This window comes from Hyla sarda, chromosome 8 (assembly GCF_029499605.1).
Source record: "Hyla sarda isolate aHylSar1 chromosome 8, aHylSar1.hap1, whole genome shotgun sequence".
Taxonomy (NCBI): Eukaryota; Metazoa; Chordata; class Amphibia; order Anura; family Hylidae; genus Hyla; species Hyla sarda.
In genome coordinates this window covers 199,806,434-199,829,438 of record NC_079196.1, presented here as the reverse complement: position 1 = coordinate 199,829,438, position 23,005 = coordinate 199,806,434, and the positions used below count along the sequence as shown (strand labels likewise).

The 23,005-nt window shown below is 44.7% G+C and overlaps 2 protein-coding genes across 8 annotated transcripts in view; both read left to right on the top strand.

Annotated features, from left to right (window-relative positions):
• Positions 1-8,364, top strand: part of CCNF (cyclin F) — a 29,731-nt gene extending 21,367 nt beyond the window's left edge. For 3 of the 6 annotated variants that reach the window (XM_056533616.1, XM_056533612.1, XM_056533617.1), the window contains exons 14-17: positions 14-113; positions 2,344-2,477; positions 4,233-4,405; positions 7,953-8,364. In XM_056533616.1, the coding sequence (XP_056389591.1) occupies positions 14-113; positions 2,344-2,477; positions 4,233-4,405; positions 7,953-8,320 (775 nt within the window). In that variant the 3' untranslated portion in view covers positions 8,321-8,364. The remainder of the gene's footprint in view (positions 1-13; positions 114-2,343; positions 2,478-4,232; positions 4,406-7,952) is intronic. The other 3 variants (XM_056533613.1, XM_056533614.1, XM_056533615.1) reach the window with 3 other exon arrangements.
• A 4,349-nt stretch (positions 8,365-12,713) lies between these two features.
• ABCA3 (ATP binding cassette subfamily A member 3) overlaps positions 12,714-23,005 on the top strand; it is a 96,388-nt gene continuing 86,096 nt past the window's right edge. Inside the window, exon 1 of one of the 2 annotated variants that reach the window (XM_056533608.1) lies at positions 12,714-12,755. The gene's annotated coding sequence lies outside the window, so the exon portion shown is untranslated. Of the gene's footprint in view, positions 12,756-21,342; positions 21,679-23,005 lie in introns of those variants that run through there. The other variant, XM_056533607.1, reaches the window with a different exon arrangement.

The following is a 23,005-nucleotide window of genomic DNA, read 5'->3' as shown; positions in this document are numbered from 1 at the left end:
TTTTATGTCGTAGTTTCCACGATGATGCACCAAAAGATTACCGGCAAGTAGCGTTGACGGCTGTGAAGCAGCGGTTTCAGAATGACCTTTACGGCAATATTAGTGATGAGAAGGTGAGGAAATTAGGTTTTTACAGCTTTGATGAAAATCTGCAGGCTTAAAAGCGTCGGAGTAAGCTGCACTGAATCTGAACCATCCACCCACCCCCCATCAGCCCTTTCATTAAATTTTATTGTATTCCCATAGGAAATTATGACAGTCACAGATTTAGACATTTCATACAATGTCATTATATTTTCCTTTACTGGGAATATAGGGAGAGATTTATCAAAACCTGTGCAGAGGAAAAGTTGCCCATAGCAACCAATCAGATCGCTTTTTTCATTTTGCAGAGGCCTTGTTAAAAATGAAAGAAGCGATCTGATTGGTTGCTATGGGCAACTGCGCAGCTTTTCCTCTGCCCAGGTTTTGATAAATCTCCCCCATAGACCTCTATTTCCGTGGCTGAAGATGACACCGAAACCTTGTAATGCAGTCTTGTGTTACTTCACTCCCTCTGGTTTATCTTAAAGGGGTACTCCAGTGTTCAGAACGCTTGGAGCCGGAGGCCATGATCGGGATGGCACGGTACGCCCCTCCATTCATGTCTATGGGAGGGGACGTTGCGTGACGTCACGACCACTGCCGCAGAGACCCCAGCGTTTGTTTAGAACGCCTGGTGCTGCGAGAGATTGCTGGAGGTGGGGCCCCAGCAGCGGGACCCCCATGGTCAGACATCTTATCCCCAATCCTTTGGATAAAGGGATAAGATGTCTAGCATAGAGTACCCCTTTTAAGGCTACCCTTCCGACAATAGAAAAAATATATAAAAGGGAGTAACGCATGACTGCAGAATCAGACTACATAGTGTGTTTGCAGTCTGTAGCCATGGAAACAGAGGTCTGCATTGGCGCTGTATACATAAATGGTGGGAAATGTATTTTATAATGGGCTTTTTTGCAAAGTTGCTATTATGTTGTTTTTTGCAGATATTGCTGCAATAATATGCACATTCTTTGAATGGGTTTTCCCATCTTGTAAAGTTATCCCCTCTCCGGCTCCTATACAGAATGAATGGAGCATGTGCGGGGCCCACTGCTCCTTTGTCATGGGAGACTCAGGTCCTCATTCTCAAGAATAAGCGATCAAACCCCTCTACGATCTCGAGACTGTGCCCCTTGTCCACCAGTAGAATTGAGGAGTGGGTTGCACGTGCGTGCCATTCATTCTCTGTGGAACCCACAGAAAAAGGTGATTGCTGTACTTGGCTATATCTGTCAGCTCACATGAAAAGAATGGCGGCGTGCATGCATGACCCTCCACTCCATTCTAAAATAGGACCTGGGGTCCTCACTCAGATCATAGGTGGGGGGCCCATCAGTCGGACCCCCTTCCCCACGATAGTTATCTCCCATCCTATGTATAGGGAATAACTTTACAAGAGGGTAAATATGGCAGGGCTAAGGGTGCATTCACACCACGTTTTTGCAATACAGTTCCCGTATCAGGTTTTTGATGAAAAACTGATTCCTCAAAACCGGACTAAACTGTATCAAAACGGGTGTACAAATTTCAACCTGTATATATTGCATCCTTATTTTAAGAAAAAAATGTATACGTTTTTAACTTTTCACTCCATTTTGAATAAAGTTTCACTTGTTTGATTGAAATTCCAAGAAAAAAAAACTGTGCAAAGTCAAAAAACGTATGGTGAAAACCGGATGGAACCGTACACACATACGGGCAAAAAAAACCCAGACAAAACCTTACAGGATGCAAAACGGACACAACCTGATGCATCTCTTGGGATACGGTTTCCAATGGAGAGTCAATGCATACGGTTTTCAATACGGTGCCGTACGGTTTTCACATTGAAAACGTATACGGGAACTGTATAGCAAAAACGTGGTGTGAATGCAGCCTTATTCATTCAAACTATAAGCTGGATAAAGGGGGTGTTTTGAGTAATGCACAGGAGTTAACCAGTGATCCCAATGGCTGATCGCAGAGTACGACCGCTGCAATAAATCTCCATGCATTAAGCAGATTTACTAGTTGAACAGATCAATTCATGTGTGTTTCTTAATTTTGGATACATAGAAAAACCATATTGGCTGTGCAGACCCCTTGAGAACAAGCATATGAGCTATACCCTTGTACTGGACAATTGTAGAAAGTTGTTGCCCTGTGTACGGTGGCCCAGCTGACAGGCTCTGTGTTTAGCAGGTGTTGGATCACTGGCTGCTGGTCACTCTTCTAGGAGTGGGTGCTTGGCTCAGATAACAATCTGATTGCCTTTGTCAGCAGGTGATGGACTACAGCCAGCTGTGTACCTTGCTCGGGGTGTCCCTCCAGGATACAGAAAGCCCCGCATCTTCTCCTTGTGTCGAAGACGTCCATCCCTTCCTGTGCTCACCTGCTGGGAACAAAACAAAAAGGTAAATAACTGCTTCCTGTCCATCAAGTCATAAGCAACCTTTTAAAGGATAACCCTCATTAAAAAATGTTTTGCTATTGCACTCCTTATGGAAAAAAAAAAATTATTTCTAATATACTTTGTTAAAAAAAAAAAGTTTTCTATGTTTTATTTGTGCTTAAAAAAGCTCAAGAGCACATTTTCCCCCATCTTATGCACAGACTTAGGACCAAAGTCCAAACACAGGAAGTGCAGCCTGGAGTGCTGAGGGGGGTGTGTCCAGCCTCATCCAATCATAGCTCCTCTCACACTTAACTGCCATATGCTGTTGGTTGGACACACCCCCTCAGCACTCCAGGCTGCACTTCCTGTGTTTGGACTTTGGTCCTAAGTCTGTGTATAAGATGGGGGGGGAAAATGTGCTCTGGAGCTTAAGCACAAATAAAACATAGAAAACTTCATTTTTTTTAAATAAAGTATATTAGAAATATTTTTTATTTACCATAAGGAGTGAAATAGCAAAAAAAAATTTGTGTGTGCCAATTTAAGGAAAAACCTACCTGGTTCCCTCCACACGTAGTATATGTATTGCAGTTCGGTCCCATTCACTTCACAGGAGCTTAATTGCAGTATCGCACTGCCATAGACATGTACCTTGGACCACATCTTCAGATATCGAATTGGGGTGTCTGAGGTCATAAATATTAGAATGAAAGTTGGAGAAAATCGATGTTAAAAATAGCCCTATATAGATGGATAACATGTTTTTGGTTAAAGTCACACACAGCGCATATGCAGTGTATTTAATGTTGTGGGAAATCCGAGCAGACACACAGGGCTTCACAGCCGTGTGTGCATTAAAGGGGTACTCTAGGGGAAAACTTTTTCATTTATTTATTTATTTATTTATTTATTTATTTATTTTTTTAAATCACCTGGTGCCAGAAAGTTAAACAGATTTGTAAATTACTTCTACTAAAAAATCTTTACCCTTCCAGTACTTTTTAGCAGCTCTATGCTACAGAGGGATTTATGTTCGGTCTTGTCCACAGTGCTCTCTGCTGACACCTGATATCCATATTAGGAACTGTCCAGAGCAGGAGAAAATCCCCATAGCAAACCTATGCTGCTCTGGACAGTTCCCGACATGGACAGAGGTGTCAGCAGAGAGCAATGAGGACAAGACCAAAAAGAAAAGAATTTCCTCTGTAGCATACAGCTGCTAAAAAGTACTGGAAGGGTAAAGATATTTTTTTTAATAGAAGTAATTTACAAATCTGTTTAACTTTCACCAGTTCATTTTGAAAAAAAAAAGAGTTTTCCACCGGAGTACCCCTTTAAGGTTTGAAGGCAGTTATGTGGGCCCACCTCCAAACCTTACTAAACACAAGAAGCTCATACCGCATCTGTAGCTTGTTTACCGCTGCCTGGAGGATTTTGCGCAGTTTGAAATATGCCATGTATGCGCCCTACCCTTACAGTGCTTTTTTGTCAGCATTGTTCTAGATCAGAAGTCTCCAAACTGTGGCCCTCCAGATGTTGCAAAACTACAACTCTCAGCATGCCTGGACAGCCAACGCCTGTCCGGGCATGCTGGGAGTTGTAGTTTTGCAACATCTGGAGGGCCACAGTTTGGAGACCACTGCACTAGATGGTAACGTTGCAAACCTTGGGGGCATACAGTCTCTCGTTTTTTCTGCTTTTTGCCTTTAATTCCCTTTTTAGTTTTATTCTACAGTGATAGTGGTGAAGTCTAATAGCAAATCTGATTTCACAGGCGCAGGGAAGATAGTTTACAAGAAGATCGGGGCAGCTTCGTGACCACTCCCACTGCTGAGCTGTCCAATCAGGAGGAAACGCTACTCGGGAACTTCTTGGACTGGAGTCTCGATACGTCTTGTTCAGGCTATGAAGGTGACCGGGAGAGCGAAGGAGAACGGGAAGGGGATGGTAAGTGTTTTCTTTTATTCTTTTTCTCCTTGTTGGCCTGTGACATGCTTTTTTTTTAGTTATATACTTTAAGGGTCTATTCACACGTACAGTATTTAGCGCAGATTTGATGCGCAGGATTTCAAGCTGTGTTCAGTTTACATTGAGATCTGCAGCAGAAAATCCTGCGCTTCAAATCTGCCCAGAATACTGTACGTATGAATAGACCATATAGGTGTATTCACACATACAGTATACTGCGCATATTTGATGCACAGGATGTGAAGCTGCAGATTTTATCCTGCAGGTTTATATGTAAACTAATTGACTGAACACTGTTTCAAATCTACAGCTTCAAATCCTGTACATCAAATATACGCAAGATAAAGGGGAGTTCTTACAAGCTTTAGTTAGTACATTGCTAATAGAGATGAGCGAATTTACAGTAAATTTGATTCGTCACGAACTTCTCGGCTCGGCAGTTGATGACTTATCCTGCATAGATTAGTTCAGCTTTCCGGTGCTCCGGTGGGCTGGAAAAGGTGGATACAGTCCTAGGAAAGAGTCTCCTAGGACTGTATCCACCTTTTCCAGCCCACGGGAGCACCTGAAAGCTGAACTAATTTATGCAAGTCATCAACTGCCGAGCCGAGAAGTTTGTGATGAATCGAATTTACTGTAAATTCGCTAACTTAATGAATGGCTAGACTGCTATCATTAAAGAGTAGCTGTCACCAAACTGTATGTAATTATAAGACACTTACAATTCTGAACCATTATGTCTTTAGGGTACGTTCACACGTACGCAGATTTTATGCACAGGATTTTCTGCTGCAGATTTCAATGTAAACTAAATGACTGAGCACAGCTTCTAATCTGCAGGTACAAATCCTGTGCCTCAAATCTCCGCAGGATCCTGTATGTGAGAACGTACCCTTAATGGGATTGAAAAAAAATGGCCACTAGGTGGCTCTGTTCTGTTCCCTGCTAAAGTAAGTTAGTTTGGTCTCCTCCTGGCCTGGCAGGTGACCAAACTCAGGAAGTGCGTGCGGGGCATGATGATGCACAGCTCTCGCAGGCTTCAGTAATGTCACGCCTGCTGGGGAACGCCCACTTTCTCCTGCCGGGAGCTCACACAATGTGAGCGAGGGGAAAGGTATGATACAGAGCTGGAGGGGTGTTAGAAGTATGGAGGGTGCGTATATAATGAATTATATATAACCAGTCCTCAAAGGATAGTAGAAAATAGAAGAAAAGGGAGGAGAAAAAAAGAAAGGGAGAGAGAAAACTTTTTAGCAATGATGTAAAATAGAAGATGGCAATAAAAAAGGATATTAATGAATAATAAATACATTTTATAATAGAAAACCTGAATCATGGATATGAATAATATAGACAAAATGTATTATAATAGCACATCTCACAGAAGTAGTTAGGGGAATATAATCTGAATTAGTTTAGAAAATATGGTTTGACAGGTACTCTCTAAACTTGGCAAGCAAGATCTGCATCATGGGCCGTATGCAAAAATGGTGGGATATTTATAATGCACTTTTTGCAAAGTTGCTTTGTTGTTGTTTTAGACTTATTGGTGCAATAATATGCACACCCTTTAAAAGTGTTTTCCCTACTTTTAACCCCTTAAGGACCGGGGGTTTTTCCGTTTTTGCATTTTCGTTTTTTGCTCCTTGCCTTTAAAAAATCATAACTCTTTCAATTTTGCACCTAAAAATCCATATGATGGCTTATTTTTGGCGCCACCAATTCTTCTTTGTAATGACGTCAGTCATTTTGCCCAAATATCTACGGTGAAACGGAAAAAAAAATCATTGTGCGACAAAATTGAAAAAAAAACACTGTTTTGTAACTTTTGGGGGCTTCTGTTTCTACGTAGTACATTTTTCGGTAAAAATGACACCTGATATGTATTCTGTAGGTCCATACGATTAAAATGATCCCCTACTTATATAGGTTTGATTTTGTCGGACTTCTGGGAAAAATCATAACTACATGCGGGAAAATGAATACGTTTAAAATTGTCATCTTCTGACCCCTATAACTTTTTTATTTTTCCGTGTATGGGGCGGAATGAGGGCTTATTTTTTGCGCCGTGATCTGAAGTTTTTAACGGTACCATTTTTGCATTGATAGGACTTATTGATAGGACTTAAATGATATAAAAAGTGACCAAAAATGCACTATTTTGGACTTTGGAATTTTTTTGCGCGCACGCCATTGACCGAGCGGTTTAATTAATGATATATTTTTATAATTCGGACATATATATGTTTATTTTTATTTACACTGTTTTTTTTTTTTTTTTTTTATTGGAAAAGGGGGGTGATTCAAACTTTTAATAGGGGAGGAGTTAAATGATCTTCACTTTTTTTTTTTTTTTCACTTTTTTTTTTGCAGTGTTATAGGTCCCATAGGGACCTATAACACTGCACACACTGATCATCATCATTGATCACTGGTTTCTCATAAGAAACCAGTGATCGATGATTCTGCCGGATGACTGCTCATGACTGGATCTCAGGCACTGAGCAGTCATTCGGCGATCGGACAGCGAGGAGGCAGGTAGGGGCCCTCCCGCTGTCCTGTAAGCTGTTCGGGATGCCGCGATTTTGCCGCGGCTATCCCGAACAGCCCGACTGAGCTAGCCGGCAACTTTCCTGTGGATAGTTGATAACTGTTAATCGCGACCTGTCATGTTGAAAATACAGTCCGATCTACAGGCATCGTGTTATGGAGCAGGAGGAGCTGATATAGTTTTGTTGGAAAGCTTCAGGATAAAATCCTTTTGGGCCAAGTGATCATGTGGGTGGTCCTTTTCATTGATTGACACTTATACACCACGGATAGCAGTCAGTCACTGAATGGGACCGACCACCCACCTGACTACTTATCCCAGAATGAGCAGCGATTCACGTGAATAAATAAGTTATCCTGGACTTTTCCTATAAAACTATATATCAATCTGCTATGACGCCTGCAGATTTTTTATGTTATAGATTCATGGAGATCACTAATACAGCTCCACCATGTTTATCTTGCTCAGTCACAATTTGTTCACAGTGGGATTACAGTAATACATTCTGACAGCCAGAAGTCTTCAATCTGTGGTCATCCAGATGTTGCAAAACTACAACTTTCTGCATGCCCGGACAACCAACGGCTGTCCGGACATGCTGAGAGTTGTAGTTTTGCAACATATGGAAGGCCACAGTTTGGAGACCATTGCTCTTGATGGTAGAGTTGCAAACCTTGGGGTTATACAGGGCCGGTGCTACAATAAGGCAGTTAAGGCAGCTGCCTTAGGGCGCTGAGCCGATAGGGGCAGAAGAATCTGAATCCTCAACCACTGGCAGGAGAATTTAGACAGGAATTGGAGGAACCGAAATGAATTAGGCTGTAGGGGTTGAGTACCAGTTGCAGGGATAGGCATTATGGCTGAATCGCCGGAGTGGGCAGGGGAAAGGCAGAGGCAGGCGCTTGTGGTGGGGTCTGGTCGAGGCACCAAAATGCTTCTAGTGTATCTAATAATCTATTTCTTTCTATCCCGTAGTCACTGCACCCAGTGGAATTCTGGACCTCTCCCTCATCCATGCAGAACACACGCACTGCCAGGACTCCAGCGATGAGGACACAACCAACGACCAAGCACTGCCAACAACCAAACCAAACCTCACTATCCCTCCTGTGAAGATTGGGTTAGAGAACAGTTCCGGCTACTCCTCAGTAAGCAGTGCAGGGAGCCCTACCTCCTCTCCTAATGGTCCTCCCTGCACCCCAACACAAGGACTATCCAACAACAAACTGGTTCCTATCCCTTTCCCCCAGCCCAGTCCATCAAATTTCAAAGCCGTTCGAAGACAAGTGAAAAGAAAAAACCAAGCACAGCACAGTGATGAAAATGTTAAAGATGTCTTGTAAATAAACCCGTCTCACCCCTTGTACAAAGAAATATATAAATATATATTTTTGTCATTTAAAAGAATTGTAGTGCGGTGTCTTTACTGTCCGTGGAACTAAGCGGTAGACATGTACATATCGCTCTCCATGTTATAAAGTGTCTGACAATTTATCCCATACACACACAATGACAACCATTTTATAGGAAGCCAATTTAGCCATCTACATGTTTCTGTTTAAGTGTCAAAAGTTTGGATCAGTCGGGGTCTCAGGTACTAAACCTGCTACTTCATGCTCGTTCTTCTGTCTCTCAGCGATCTTTGTCTCGCTGCAGCATTTGAAGTCTTAAAAGTAATTAGAGATGAGCGAAGTTAGTGATTAGTCACAAACTTCTCGGCTCGGCAGTTCATGACTTTATCCTGCATAAATTAGTTCCAGATTTCAGGTGCTCCGGTGGCTGGAAAAGGTGGATACAGTCCTAGGAAAGAGTCTCCAGCCACCGGAGCACCTGAAAGCTGAACTAATTTATTCAGGATAAAGTCATCAACTGCCGAGCCGAGAAGTTCGTGACAAATCGAATCGCTGTAAATTCGCTCATCTCTAAAAGTAATGCACTGCTCCCTGCTCGTTCTCCTGATGAGTGGGGGTCCCAGCACTGAGACCATGAATGATCAAAGCTTTTGAAATGTCAAAAGCTTTGATCGAAGTGAGTTTCCCTTTTAAAGATGTTGCAGTGTTTACACAAGCCCTACGGCTTGGTAGCCACGAGTCAGACCCCCGCTCATCTAATAATTTATCCTGAATGAGATATCAGTTTTGGCGTAATGTCTCTGGGTTTTTCAAAAATAATATATATATATATATATTTATTTTTTTTTTTGCTATTCTGTCCCTTTTTAAAAGTGTGTATTGCAGTCTAGAGTCCAGCATAACATGACCTCTGAGCTGTCTTAGGAAAAAAAAAAAGTAAAACAATGAAGACCTCTTTATCTGTGTAGTTGTAAACTTGGATTAGGGGTTTTAGGACTCCAAAGTCCCTTTTTAAACGTGTTTAATCAAGGTGTGTATCCCAGACTGTATTGACTAGTTACGTCTAAAAAGAAAAAAGACCATGCTCTACAAATTGCCCGTCAATTGGACAGTTATATAGTGCATATACACTGATCATCCAGAACATAAATATCTTTACTGTCCTTGTATAGGCACACCTTGTGCTACAAAAAGGTGTCTGGTCCAAGCCAAGAATTTCACATCACCTACAAAGAGATTGATAAAACAGGAAAGGTCCAAAGACTGGCTACAAAAATGGTGTTCTGTTCACACGTACGCAGATTTGATGCTCAAGATTTTCTGCTGCAGATTTCAATGTAAACTAAATGACTGAGCGCAGCTTCTAATCACCAGTTACATATCCTGCGCATCAAATCTGTTTAGGAGCCTGTACGTGTGAACGTACACTTAAAGGGGTACTCCGCTGCTCAGCGTTTGGAACAAACTGTTCCGAACGCTGGAGCTGCAGTCGGGAGCTCGTGACGTCCTAGCCCTGGCCCCTCATGACATCATAGCCCCACTCCCTCAATGCAAGTCTATGGGAGGGGGCGTGACGCATTGTGGGGGCGGGGCTATGGCGTCACGAGCTGCTGGCTCCAGCGTTCGGAACAGTTTGTTCCATCTGAACCCAGTACTAGCAAGGTGTACCTCAAAGTGGCCAGTGAGTGTACATTAGGGATCGACCGATATCGTTTTTTTAGGGTCGATAATCGGTGGAGGTTAGGGCAGATAGCCGATAACTTATACCGATATTCCGGTATAAGTTATCGGCTATTTAACCCCCCGCGACACCGCTGCAGATCATTGATTTAAAGCGGGCGCTTTAAATCAATGCACTGCAGTGGCTTTTGCAGTGCCATAGACCGCTGCCGCCACCCGCTTCTCTCCCCCTACCTGTCAGGGTGGTCCGGGCCATCCATCCTTCCTGTAGTGTCCGGGGGCGTTCCGGGTGAAGGGTGAACCGGTCCTGGCTGTCCTTCTTCTCCGGCGGTCATCTTCTCCACTCCGGGCAGGCTCCGGCCTGCATAGACGCAGCTGCGCAGTGACGCACCTGACGTCACGGCGTAGTGGCGTCTATGCAGCTACTAGGCCGGAGCCTGCCCAGAGTGGAGAAGATGACCGCCGGAGAAGAAGGACAGCCTGGACCGGTTCACCCTCCACCCGGAACGCCCCCGGACACTACAGGAACGATGGATGGCCCGGACCACCCCCATTACGGGTAAGTTAAAATTTTTTTATTGGGAGGGGCCCGACCGGTATAGCGGTATGGGCCAAAATCCATACCGGTATACCGCCCAGCACTACGTTGGGGGTGCGACGCGGTGGGGGCGGGGCATTATCGGCTTATCGGCAAGTTAATTGCCGATACCGATAATGCCCAAAATCGTGATTATCGGCCGATAATATCGGCCATACCGATAATCGGCCGATCCCTAGTGTATATTACACAGCAGCCATTGAAGTTGGTCTGTAAAGGGTCTTCATTCTAATGACACCCATATATTTTTATTCAGTAGAAGTCGGCAAACCCTTTAGGATGCATTCACATCACCATTTTACCATCCTCCTTCTTCTCACGATTTTTAACTTTGAAATCGTACAAATCTGCACGCCAAGTCGTATCCATTGACTTCCATTAATTCATGATAGACAAAAAATGCATCAGTTTTGATCCGCATCCGATTTTGCACGATTTAAGATCGGAGGTAAAATCGTGGTTGACCTTTCGTCCAGATTCAAAATCGAAATAGTCTCCCATTTTTATTATTATTGATGTCTATGTAAATCGCATGGAATCGTGTGACTGTGCGATTCTATCAGATTAATCGCACACAATTGTTTTGTACGCATGTGCAGTAGCCTTCAAAACAGATACACTTCAAATATATAAAACTTTATTGCCATTGGCATACCGTACATATTAATTTAAAAAAAAGGATCAGATTTTTATTGAAAATTGGATGGAATTTTCATCTGTACAATTTTTGGATAGGATTTTAAAATCTGATAGCAAAGAAATTTTTACATACGATTGTATACGATTTTTTGCAATCCGACTTCGTCCGATTTTATGGTCCGATAATCGGATGGTTAAATCGTGATGTGAACCTAGCCTAAGACACCGCTGCATTCAGTGCTTGGCAATGTTCGGAAGCCCCATAGAGAATTAAAGGGGTACTCTGCCCCTGGACATATTATCCCCTATCCGAAGGACCCCGCGATCTTCCGGCAGCACCCCGGCGGCCTGAACATTTATTGTTCAGAACGCTGGGTTCGGGCAGCCGGGGTCATAAAGTCACACCACCGCCCCTCCACTCATGTCTATGGGAGGGGGTGTGACGAACAACCACAGCCGTCACGCCCCCCCTCCCGTAGAAATAAACGGAGGGGGGCAGGGAGTGATGTCACGACCACGGCCGCCCAAGCGGCCCCTATCCTTTAGACTGACGCTCTATTCATTCGGGTGTTGTTTGTCGTTTTCTCTCGGGATCTATGGGGGACCAGGTAGATCCCCACCAAACGGCTAATCATCCCGTAACCTGTGGATAGGGGATACGTTAGGGTCTTGCGATAATTCCTTATAATTTTTCAAGGCTATTAAAACATATTGTTATATAAAAATCGTAAAGGACAGAATTATTTAGGTATTTATCAACTATTTTGGAAAAGTTCTAGGCCCGCCGCCAGATTATGCTCTAATGTTGAGATGAGAAATATGTCAACCTACTCCCTGGAAAGGAATCTAAGGATAAAGGTGACTCACTCCGAAGACATATTAACTCTTATCTCCGCCGTCGTGTTTTTCAGCATTTTGAGAATATCATTTTGCACCTCGTAAAATATATTTGCATCCCGTCTACTTCTATGCATCAGCAGATTCTCTCCCCTGAGAAGTAAATACATTTTTTTCTGTGTTTCGGTCCATCTGTTGCTGTTTTTGCAAATCCGATGGTTGTGTCTATCTTATTTACATAGGACTGCAACCCAGCCCCCTCCTCATAGTACAAACTAAGATGAGCAGATGACAGACATAACATCCAGAGAATAAAGCAAATATCGCACAGACCAGTGTTTCCCAACCAGAGTCCCCCCTGCTGTTGCAAAACTACAACTCCCAGCATGCCCGGACAGCCGAAGGCTGTCCGGGCATGCTGGGAGTTGTAGTTTTGCAACAGCTGAAGGCACACTGATTAGGAAACACTGGTATAGACCCATAGGGGGAGATTTATCAAAACCTGCCAAAGGAAAAGTTGCCCATAGCAACCAATCAGATCGCTTCTTTCATTTTTAACAAGGCCTCTGCAAAATGAAAGAAGCGATCTGATTGGTTGCTATGGGCAACTGGGCAACTTTTCCTCTGGACAGGTTTTGATCAATTTCCCCCATAGATTACAACCACCATTAGGTAAGCCTCAGCTATCCTTATCCTTTTTACAGACCCCCTTGACTTGTCAGTGATACATGAGACATTTTTGATCAGTGGGGGTCTGGGTTCTGAGACCCCCACTTATTGCCAGGGCTATTGTAAGGATGTAAAAAAAAAAAAAAAAAATCAGGGACAGGTAGACATTTGTTTTGCTATCCACGCCCTACGACCTGCTTAGATACATTCCCTCATCGGGACACTCGCCCTGGATATTACTTTATAATGAGATCTGTACCTATACATCAGCCCCGCCCTTAATAATTAACCCTCTCATAAAAACGGATTTGTTTATATAACAGCGTATGTCTGAATAATACAGTACAGCACATACTAAATAATAGCCCTATACAAGAGCCAAACAATTCCTCCACATTAAGACCATATATAGCTATAACCAATTGTGGTGGCCCAGTACAGAAGTAGCCCTTCTGTATACTGTTTGGTCCTTTCAGGTGGACTCAGTCCCAGTCACCTGGCCCCACACTTCTCAGGACTCTCATCACCCTCTTATGTTGTGTATAGAGTTAATATATTATAGCAATGTGGTAAAAAAGTGTTTATACTGTGGTAGCCCTTGGGGGGGTGTATGGTAGTTGGGGTGTTGTTTAGGTAGATGAGGGGTTAAGGTTAACCCTATAGTTCGTGACGCCAGGCTGAGGGCTAGTATGCTGAGGTAATTCTCCGGCCTATCGCCGCCCTTCCCAGTAACGATAGGTGCATGCGTAAAATGACTGAAGGTCCACAAGGTACTTGAACTTGGATAAACTTTACTGAAAGGTTTGCTGTACATCCAATGCACAATAACAGTCTCATGCAAACAGTCTCTATATAGTTCAGTGACTGACAGTTGTTGCGGACCTTGACTAGCAATACAAGTCTCTGAATTTAGGGTAATTTGTGAAGATCCGTCCGGATTTAGGGGATAGATAAGGTCCGGTGATCCTGCAGAGTGCTTAGGGATTGATACACTCATGATTCTGAATAGATCAGCCGTTGCCGCAAGGCTCGGGCCTAACTCACTGCGATAGACAGCTGCGCAGATCCTGCTCGTTTGACAGCCCGGGAACAAGAGAGAGAATCATGGCCGCCGCTCCCTTATATGGGCAGGGGCGGGGTTGTTCTGATTGGTCTGAATATCTGTCACTCACTGTCACAAAGCATGGTGGGCGCAATACATCACAGGGACCTCCAAAGGTTCTGAAGCAAAAACCATAGAGTTTTACCTGATCACGTGACCCGCAGGTCCTGCTATGCTCCGGACAGGTAATTAACTAGTTATATACATTTATACTATTATATTTACATAAACCCTGAACAAACTATTAGTTTAATGGCTATCTAGATGAGAGGTGACAAGGGGCAGACTAGACAAAAAAGGACCCCGACATCCTAGGGACTCTGGCTATGGGGACCTATATACACAGGTACCGGATAGGATGCAGTACCGGGACACCCCAATACCTTTAAAGGGGTACTCCGCCCCTAGACATCTTATCCCCTATCCAAAGGATAGGGGCTAAGATGTCAGATCGCTGCAGTCCCTCTGCTGGGGACCCTTGGGATCGCCGCTGCGGCACCCCGCTGCCACAATTGCACAGAGCGAGCTCACTCTGCACGTAATGACGGGCCATACAGGGGACGGAGCAGCGTAACGTCATGGCTCTGCCCCTCGTGATGTCACAGCCCGCCCCCTCAATACAAGTCTATTGGAGGGGGCGTGGCGGTCGTCACGCCCCCTGCCATAGACTTGAATAAAGGGGATGGGCCGTCACAAGGGGCGGAGCCATGACGTTACGCTGCTCTGTCCCCTGTATCGCCCGTCATTACGCACAGAGCGAACTCGCTCTGTGCAGCAATGATAGCGCAGTGCCGCAGCGGGGATCCCGGGGATCCCCAGCAGCGGGACCGCGGCGATCTGACATCTTATCCCCTATCCTTTGGATAGGGGATAAGATGTCTAGGGGCGGAGTACCCCTTTAAATGTTGTTACTAAGCCTCTGTAACCAAAGAAGGTGCCAGTGACCAGGTGACTTGTAGGTGACCTATGAGACTCCTCCAAATTACTCCCAAATATACTGGGGAGGAGCTAGCCTAGTCAGTTCTGAGATGAGTCTAAGGCTGCTTTCACACCACGATTGTAGACTACGGTTGCCAGATCCGGCTGGGGGAGGGGAAAACCGGGCACTCCCGTACTCCAGCCGGACCGGCACTGAAATCCATTCACTTTAATGAGCCGACTGGAGCCAAACAGTGACTCCGGTTGGCTCATTTTTGCCCCGAATCCGTTTTTGTGACCGGACCTAAAACCGTAGTATACTGGTCCGGCTCGGGTATGGGAGCACCCGGTTTTCCCCTACCCCAGCCGTAGGCTGCAATCGAGGTGTGAATGCAGCCTAAGCTGAGGAGCAGTACAGTCAAGACCTGAGAGTGTCTGGTGTCCTGAGGGAGACCAAGGTCTAATCACGCAGCCACGCTTCCATCATCAGTGAACTACCTTCAGGTGAAATCAAAGCCTGGTAAGCAAATACAGGGGAGAAGTCTAGTCAGCATTGTCAAGTCTATAGTAAACGTGGGACTGCTTAATTGAGTCCAAATCCACTATAAGTCCCAGCGAGGCCAAAAGTCTTAAAAGTCACTGGTCATCTCCTTGGGCCTAACTGAGCTGTAAAAACTATACCATCTGTCTGCCTCAGTAAAGCTGCCATTGTTCCATGCCTGGCCCAGGAACCAGCAGCAATACCTCAGGTGGTGTAAAGGATAACCATGCCCTGGCGTCACGAATACTAAGGGTAATAACATCTGCCCTTCATCACACCCTCACCACAACTTTTAACATCCTACGAACAGGATACGGGTGTGCGCCTTATGCGAAAGTACCCCCCAAGTCTCAACTGTGTCTGTACTGCCGAAAATTTGCACGCCGATGCGAAAAGAAATTGTGCCAAAATTGTACGGTACTTTGTCTGCGAAAACTCATATGTTGGGAGGTGCTTGTGAAATAAAGGTGGAGGTGAAAAAACGTTTATTGTCTGCCATTGTGAACAGAGTTGAAGTTGTGCAGCCCTGTGTAAAATCCGTACCTGAAGGGGTTAATCTGGTCCAGCAATTCCCATGCGTGCAAGTGGTTGCAGCTACGCCATGTCACTCCCCAGCATTGACGTCTCTTCAACTCAGTGAGGAGGAACCAAAAGTATCGCCATGTTTTTCACAGGGGAAGTTTTTCCTGACCGGACCCAAACAGGAAGTTCCCTGGGTGCAGCCATCTTGGAAGCTCTGGCTGCTGCGTTCATGCCCGGCTGTTGTATGCAAAGTCTGCACCATAACTCCTGAATGCCTTACCGATCATCAATACAGAGTCTCCGGTACCCAAGTCTGCTACTATCATCCCGGTCTTGTCCACAAGTCTGGTTATTAAGTCTCCTGTTAACGGGTACCTGCAAAATAGAGGGGGAGTGTCTGCTGTTGTTACCCGCCATCATCCAAACCAAAGCTGCTGCAGCACCTCGCCAGCTCTTTTAAAGGGGAATGCACTTCATTTGCCTTAAAGCGACAACCCACACAAAAATCAAGATGTCCGAACCCAGCACTACAGACCAACCGGGCATCAGTGCCCCTCCAACTCCAGCAGCTAGTGTCCTTGCTCCTGCAAGCATCAATAACCCTGGTGTTCCAGGGTATTCATCGGTATTCATAAGGAACCCTGTCCTTCCTACCTATAATGGAGACCCCTTCACCCTGAGGAATTTCAAAGAGAGGATCCAGAGCTTGTTTGTCCTTTACTCTTTCCCTCCTAACCAACAGGTGCAACTGCTAACAGGACAACTCCAGGGACCGGCATTAGAGGAAGTCCGCACCTGGCCAGTATCTGAGAAGGCAATGATGGAACAGATTTTCGAAGAACTGTATCAGGTATTTGAGTCACATTCTCCACCAGCGGTACGTCTCTGGCTGTATAAAAGGTGACAAAATTCAGATGAGACCTTGAGTGCATATGCCATAGCCCTACAGAATGCCCTAGAGTCTGTCCAAAAGTTACATGGTATAACTCTTGAGCAGGGCAACAAAGTGTTAATGGACAGATTTATTGATGGGGCCCATAATAAGTGGGACAAGGCCCAACTGAGAATGTTAGCAGTCCAAAATCCCAACATGTCATTTCCTGCTTTCAAGAGACTGGCTATCCAAGTGATTGAGTCCAGGACTGAGTTTGAAGATGTTTGTACTCCCCTGAGGAACCACTAGAAGCGATGGCCAGGCCTATACCATCACCGTCCCCTGTCTCCGTCCTAGTACAACCTACTCTGCCAGTCACCACACTGTCAGAGCTACAAAGTGTTAAGCAGAACATTGAGCAATTGACTAAAGCTGGTAAGGAGCTTGCCACCCGGCCTGCTCCACCTGACCCGTCCTTGCCTAGGAAACCTGCCCGTGCTCCTGCACCCCGCAACCCCAGTTACCATAATCCTCCATCCAATAGATATTCGGGGACTCAGAGACCTTTCTGCACCTATTGTAACAAGCCTGCCATTGGAAAATGCAGTGCTGGGATTTAAACGGATTCACCCTGAGGTCGAGGACGGCCCTCGGGAAAATACTCATCTGGTCCAACCCCCGAGCGACCTAAATCAGGACTCTCACTTCATGTCGCCTCCTGCCCCCTCATAATGGTTGTCGTAGAAGGTGTACCTTTAGAAGCCTTAATAGATACAGGGTCACAAGTGTCTACCATATCTAAACGTGTTTTCTACCAGCATTTCTAGTTTATTGTGTGAGTCTGATGATGTTAATTTCAGAGTAGTTGCAGGTAATGGGCAACCAGTCCTCAGGCATGGATACTGGGAGCCAACCATTCAGTTGGGAGAGCATGTACTTACAGGGCAGGGAGTGATTGTAACTAATGTGACAGATAAGGGGTCTGCTGAATTTATATTGTGGATAACCATTGTGAGAAATTGTTTTACTGAGATTCTAGATGCTTTGTATGCCTCTCTTCCCCATATGCCCCCTTCAGACCAGCAGGCTGTGCAGCACCACCTGAAAGTCCTACAAGCAGAACAGTAGTTTGCCAACAAGCAAGGCGAGATCTGCAGAGTACGAGTCCAAGACATCAGATCTGTGACCCTGCAACCCAACACTGAGACCATCATATGGTGCCGTGCACATCCTGGAATCAAGAATTGGGATTATCAGGCCCTGCTGGGACCCATGCAGCTAGAAGATCATCCATTAGTCCGAGCTGCGAGAAGTCTCGTCACCGTCTCAAACGGAAGAGTACCAGTACGGCTAGTGAACCTGTCTGATTCTGCTACTGTCTTATGTAAATACACTACAGTAGCCCAGTTGTACCTCCTAGAGTCGAGAGACATTGTGACTGAACATCTGGTGGCCCGACATCGTGCGGCCCAAGTCATCAGTGGATCCAGTATTAATCCTCCAGAACCATGGGGGACACAACTCCAGGTTGGGGATGCCACTACCCCACAGGATCAGGTCAATGGAGTCGTGAACGTCGCCAAGAGGTATCATGAAGCTTTCAGTGAACACCTGATCGACTTTGGGAAGACTTCAATGATCCAGCACTGTATCCTCACAGGTGACAGCCCACCTATCAAAGAGAGGCACCTTCCGGTCATGCCTGGCATGTATCAAACTGTCAAGAAGTCCCTGGGTGGCACCTCGGAGGACCGGGAGAAGACCGCCTTCGTGACACCCATGGGGTTGTTTGAATTCAAAAGTATGCCATTTGGGCTGTGCAATGCCCCTGCTATGTTCCAGCGTCTGATGGAAAGGTGCCTAGGACATCTGAATGTTCATCCCACACGAATTTTCATCCCACATTCGCTCCAAATTGCAGAACCCCTTACAGCTCTCCTATGGGGAACGGCGAAGGAGAACTACAATGGAAGACCTATTAACTGGGCCGAGGAACAAGAAACAGCATTTCAAGCTCTCAAACATCTGCTGACAAAGCCACCCATCTTGGCGCATCCGGATTACAGTCAGCCATTCCGGCTATATACTGATTTCAGTTTTGAAAGCTTAGGAGCTGTCCTGTCCCAAGTCCAAGATGGTCAAGAGAGAGTGATAGCAGCTGGGACCTGCCGCACATGACGCGAGCACTGGACCGGTGCTTGCGGTCATGGCGGAGCGTAAATGTACGCCATGGTGCGTTAAGTACCACGGCACCATGACGTACATTTACGTCAATTGTCGTTAAGGTAGATTTGTCCCAGAAAAGACTGAGTCTTAAAGGAGTTATCCAGGAACAGAAAATCAGAGCTGACTTATTTTTTAAAACAGCGCCACCCTGTCATCAGGTTGTATGTGGTATTACAACTTGACTCTATTCTCTTTACTGGAACTGATCTGCAATACCACACACAACCTGAGGACAGGGGTGGTGCTGTTCATTCATTTATTTATTTTTTTATTTTTTAATCAGTTCTGTTTTCCTAATCCTAGATAACTCCACAACCGGTGGCTCTCTGGCCAACCCAAAACTACAATTCCCATAAATCCTGGGCAGCCGAAAATCCACCGCTTGGAGTACATTGCTGTAATGGGTTAAAAATTGCAGCAATGTATATGTATGGGGATTTAGCTTCAGCTTTTTTTTAATTAAAAACTAATTTTAATGATATCATTTTTTCTTTAAAATGATAGTTTAACTAAGGAAAAAAATAAACAAAAAACAAGAAAACTCCCAACGGGAAAGGAGTAAGGGCATGTTCACACTGAGGAATTGGCGAGGAATTCTTGCTTAAAAATTCTGCCACGGAATTTCCGTTTTTCTTCCGCATGGAATCTGTGCGGAATTTGCGCAGAATTCCACGCAGAATATAGGAGGAAACTTTTTTTTTCTAGCTGGACAATAACAGCCAATTAGAATTTCCCTTTTCTTTTTTTGCGTGGAATTTCCACGCGAATTCCGTGCAAAAACGCGTTCGACAAAAAAATAATAATAATTAACATTGCGGTCTATGGGAATTTAGACGCGGATTCCGCATGAAGAAATAGCATGTTCATTCTTCATGTGAACTGAGGAGCGGAATTCAATTCACATCAATGGGGTCTGGCACTGCTGAATGAATCGGAGAGGAATAAGCGAGCGGAATTACTTGTGGAAATTCTTCTCCAATTCCTCAGTGTGAACATACCATAAGGGTGCGTTCACACTGAGGAATAGGAGAGGAATCCTCACACAGAAATTCCGCTGCGGAATTTAATTTAATTTTTTTTTTTTTTGTCGTGTAAAATTTGTGCAAAATTTGTGCGAAAATCACACGGAATTAACGTGGATTTTCTGGCCAGAATATAGGAGGAAACTGTTTATTTATTTTTTGCTAAACTACAACCCCTAAATGGAATTTCCCTTTTTATTTATAATTTTTTTCCTGCGGAATTTACGCACCAATTTCGCACAAATTCTGTGCGGAAACTATTTCAAGCGGAATTTTTATTTTTTTTTACCATTGACTTCAATGGACTTCTGCTCACGTAATCCGCAAGAAGGATGAACATGTTTTTTCTTCTAGCGGAACGGAATTCCGTGACCGGAATTTATGCAGTGTGAACGGGTGCAGAGTAAAATACATTGAAGTCAATGGCAATGCAGATGTTAATTATTTCTAAGCGGAGAATTCAAGAGGAATTACTCCAGTAAATTCCTCCGGAATTAGGCTGGGTTCACACTACGTTTTTTCCATACTGTTTTCAATCCATTTTTCTAAAGAAAACCGTATGGCAAAATAACGGATGGAACAGTATGGAAAAAAGTAAACCGTATGCGTTTTTAAACAGTATACTGTTTTTAAAAGTGCATACAGTTCCGTCAGTTTTTATTAAAAAAAAACACATACGTTTTTGAAAATGTTGTCCATTTTTAATGGGAGGGGTCTTGGGTGGGGACTTTAGGATTCAAATGTGCATGTGCAAAGTAAAAACGTATATGTTTTTCCCGTATGGAACCGTATACATGTGCGTTTCCCATTGACGTCCATGTTAAAAAAAAACGTAAGCGGTTGCAGTACGGTTTTTAAACCGGAGACAAAATTGTGGTCAACCACGGTTTTGACTTCGGTTTAAAAACCGTACTGCAACCGCATACGTTTTTTTTTAACATGGACGTCAATGGGAAACGCACATGTATACGGTTCCATACTGGAAAAACGTATATGTTTTTACTTTGCACATGCGCATTTGAATACTAAAGTCCTCACCCAAGACCCCTCCCATTAAAAATTGACAACATTTTCAAAAACTTATGTTTTTTTTTTATAAAAACTGACGGAACTGTATGCACTTTTAAAAGCAGTATACTGTTTAAAAACGCATAAGGTTTACTTTTTTCCATACTGTTCCATCCGTTATTTTGCCATACGGTTTTCTTTAGAAAAACTGATTGAAAACAGTATGGCAAAAACGTAGTGTCAGTGTGAACGCATCCTAAGAGGAAAAGAGCCGACGGTCACGTGACGCCAAAGCCTGAAGCGACCACGGTCACCCGCAGTGTTTTCCCCGATCACATGACGCAGCCTCTTGGTCATGTGACCTAACCCGGAAGCGGCTGGCAGTGGCTGCTGATTGCCTTGTGTATCTGGGGAGGGCGGTGACGTCACCTGCTGTCTGATTCCCAAAGAGACACAGATCCTGGCGCTGCTGCACCTGTGCCGCCTGCTGCCTGACACTGTGCCCACCCGGCTATGCCCGCATCCCTGCCAGCCTGAGCTGCTTCTCATCATGACCAGAGGGAGACTGCAGCAGCCGCAGACAGAGGAGAGCAGGGGCTGCCCCCATGCCTGAGGCCTCATCGTACACAAAGGCAGCAGTCAGCTGAGCTCAGCCATCATCATCATCATTCTTACCAGGAGAGGGGGTGATGCCAGGGAGCCTGCCCTGAGAGGTGAGATGTGACCCTGCTGCCTACCCTAACATTGTATCCCCTACCCTACTGCCATATTGGCATAAACATTTCATATATATATATGTATCTGGGTCCAGGCTGACATGATCACCCCCATTTGAATCTTTCTAATATGCTTCTTTTTCTGCTTGCTGTCAGTGAATAGATGCCTTAATTGTTTGCATCAGATGCTCAAAACCCATTCTGATCGTGTCCAATTGACACAGGATGGCAAAACCAGTTAGTTTTTTTTTGAGGGTCACAAGTTTTCTGCTTGCTGTCAGTGAATGGAAATCTTCATTGTTTGTATCAGAGGCTCAAAAAATAGTCCTGGATTGTCTCTAGTTGACGCAGGTTTTGAGTTTTCTGCTTGCTGTCAGGGAATGTAAACTTTTATTGTTTGCATCAGAGCTGTGTTTCCTTACCATTGCACCTCCAGCTGTTGCAAAACTACAACTCCCAGCATGCCCGGACAGCCAAAGGCTGTCCGGGCATGCTGGCGAGTTGTAGTTTTGCAACAGCTGGAGGCACACTGCTTGGGGAAAACACTGCATCAGAGGTAAAAAATCGGTCCAATTGACACAGGGGCATTTCCTGGATGACAAAACCGGTTCGGTTTTTTTGAGGGTCACAAGTTTTCTGCTTGCTTGTCAGTGAATGGAAATCTTCATTGTTTGCATTAGAGGCTCAAAAAATAGGCCTGGATTGTCTCTAGTTGATGCAGGTTTTGTGTTTTCTGCTTGCTGTCAGGGAATGTAAACCTTTATTGTTTGCATCAGAGCTGTATTTCCTTACCAGTGCGCCTCCAGCTTTTTCAAAACTACAACTCCCAGCATGCCCGGACAGCCATAGGCGTTGTAGTTTTGCAACAGCTGGAGGCACACTGCTTGGGAAAACACTGTATCAGAGGTAAAAAATCGGTCCAATTGACACAGGGGCATTTCCAGGATAACCAAATTGGTTAGGTTTTTTGATGGTCACAAGTTTTCTGCTTGCTGTTAGTGAATGGAAATCTTCATTGTTTGCATCAGAGGCTCAAAAAATAGGCCCAGATTGTCTCTAGTTGACACAGGTTTTGTGTTTTCTGCTTGCTGTCAGGGAATGTAAACTTTTATTGTTTTCATCAGAGCTGTGTTTCCTTACCAGTGCACCTCCAGCTGTTGCAAAACTACAACTCCCAGCATGCCCGGACAGCCAAAGGCTGTCCGGGCATGCTGGAAGTTGTAGTTTTGCAACAGCTGGAGGCACACAGCTTGGGAAAACACTTCATCAGAGGTAAAAAATCGCTTCAGATCGTGTCCAGATGTATCGCTCATTGCCGTGTTAG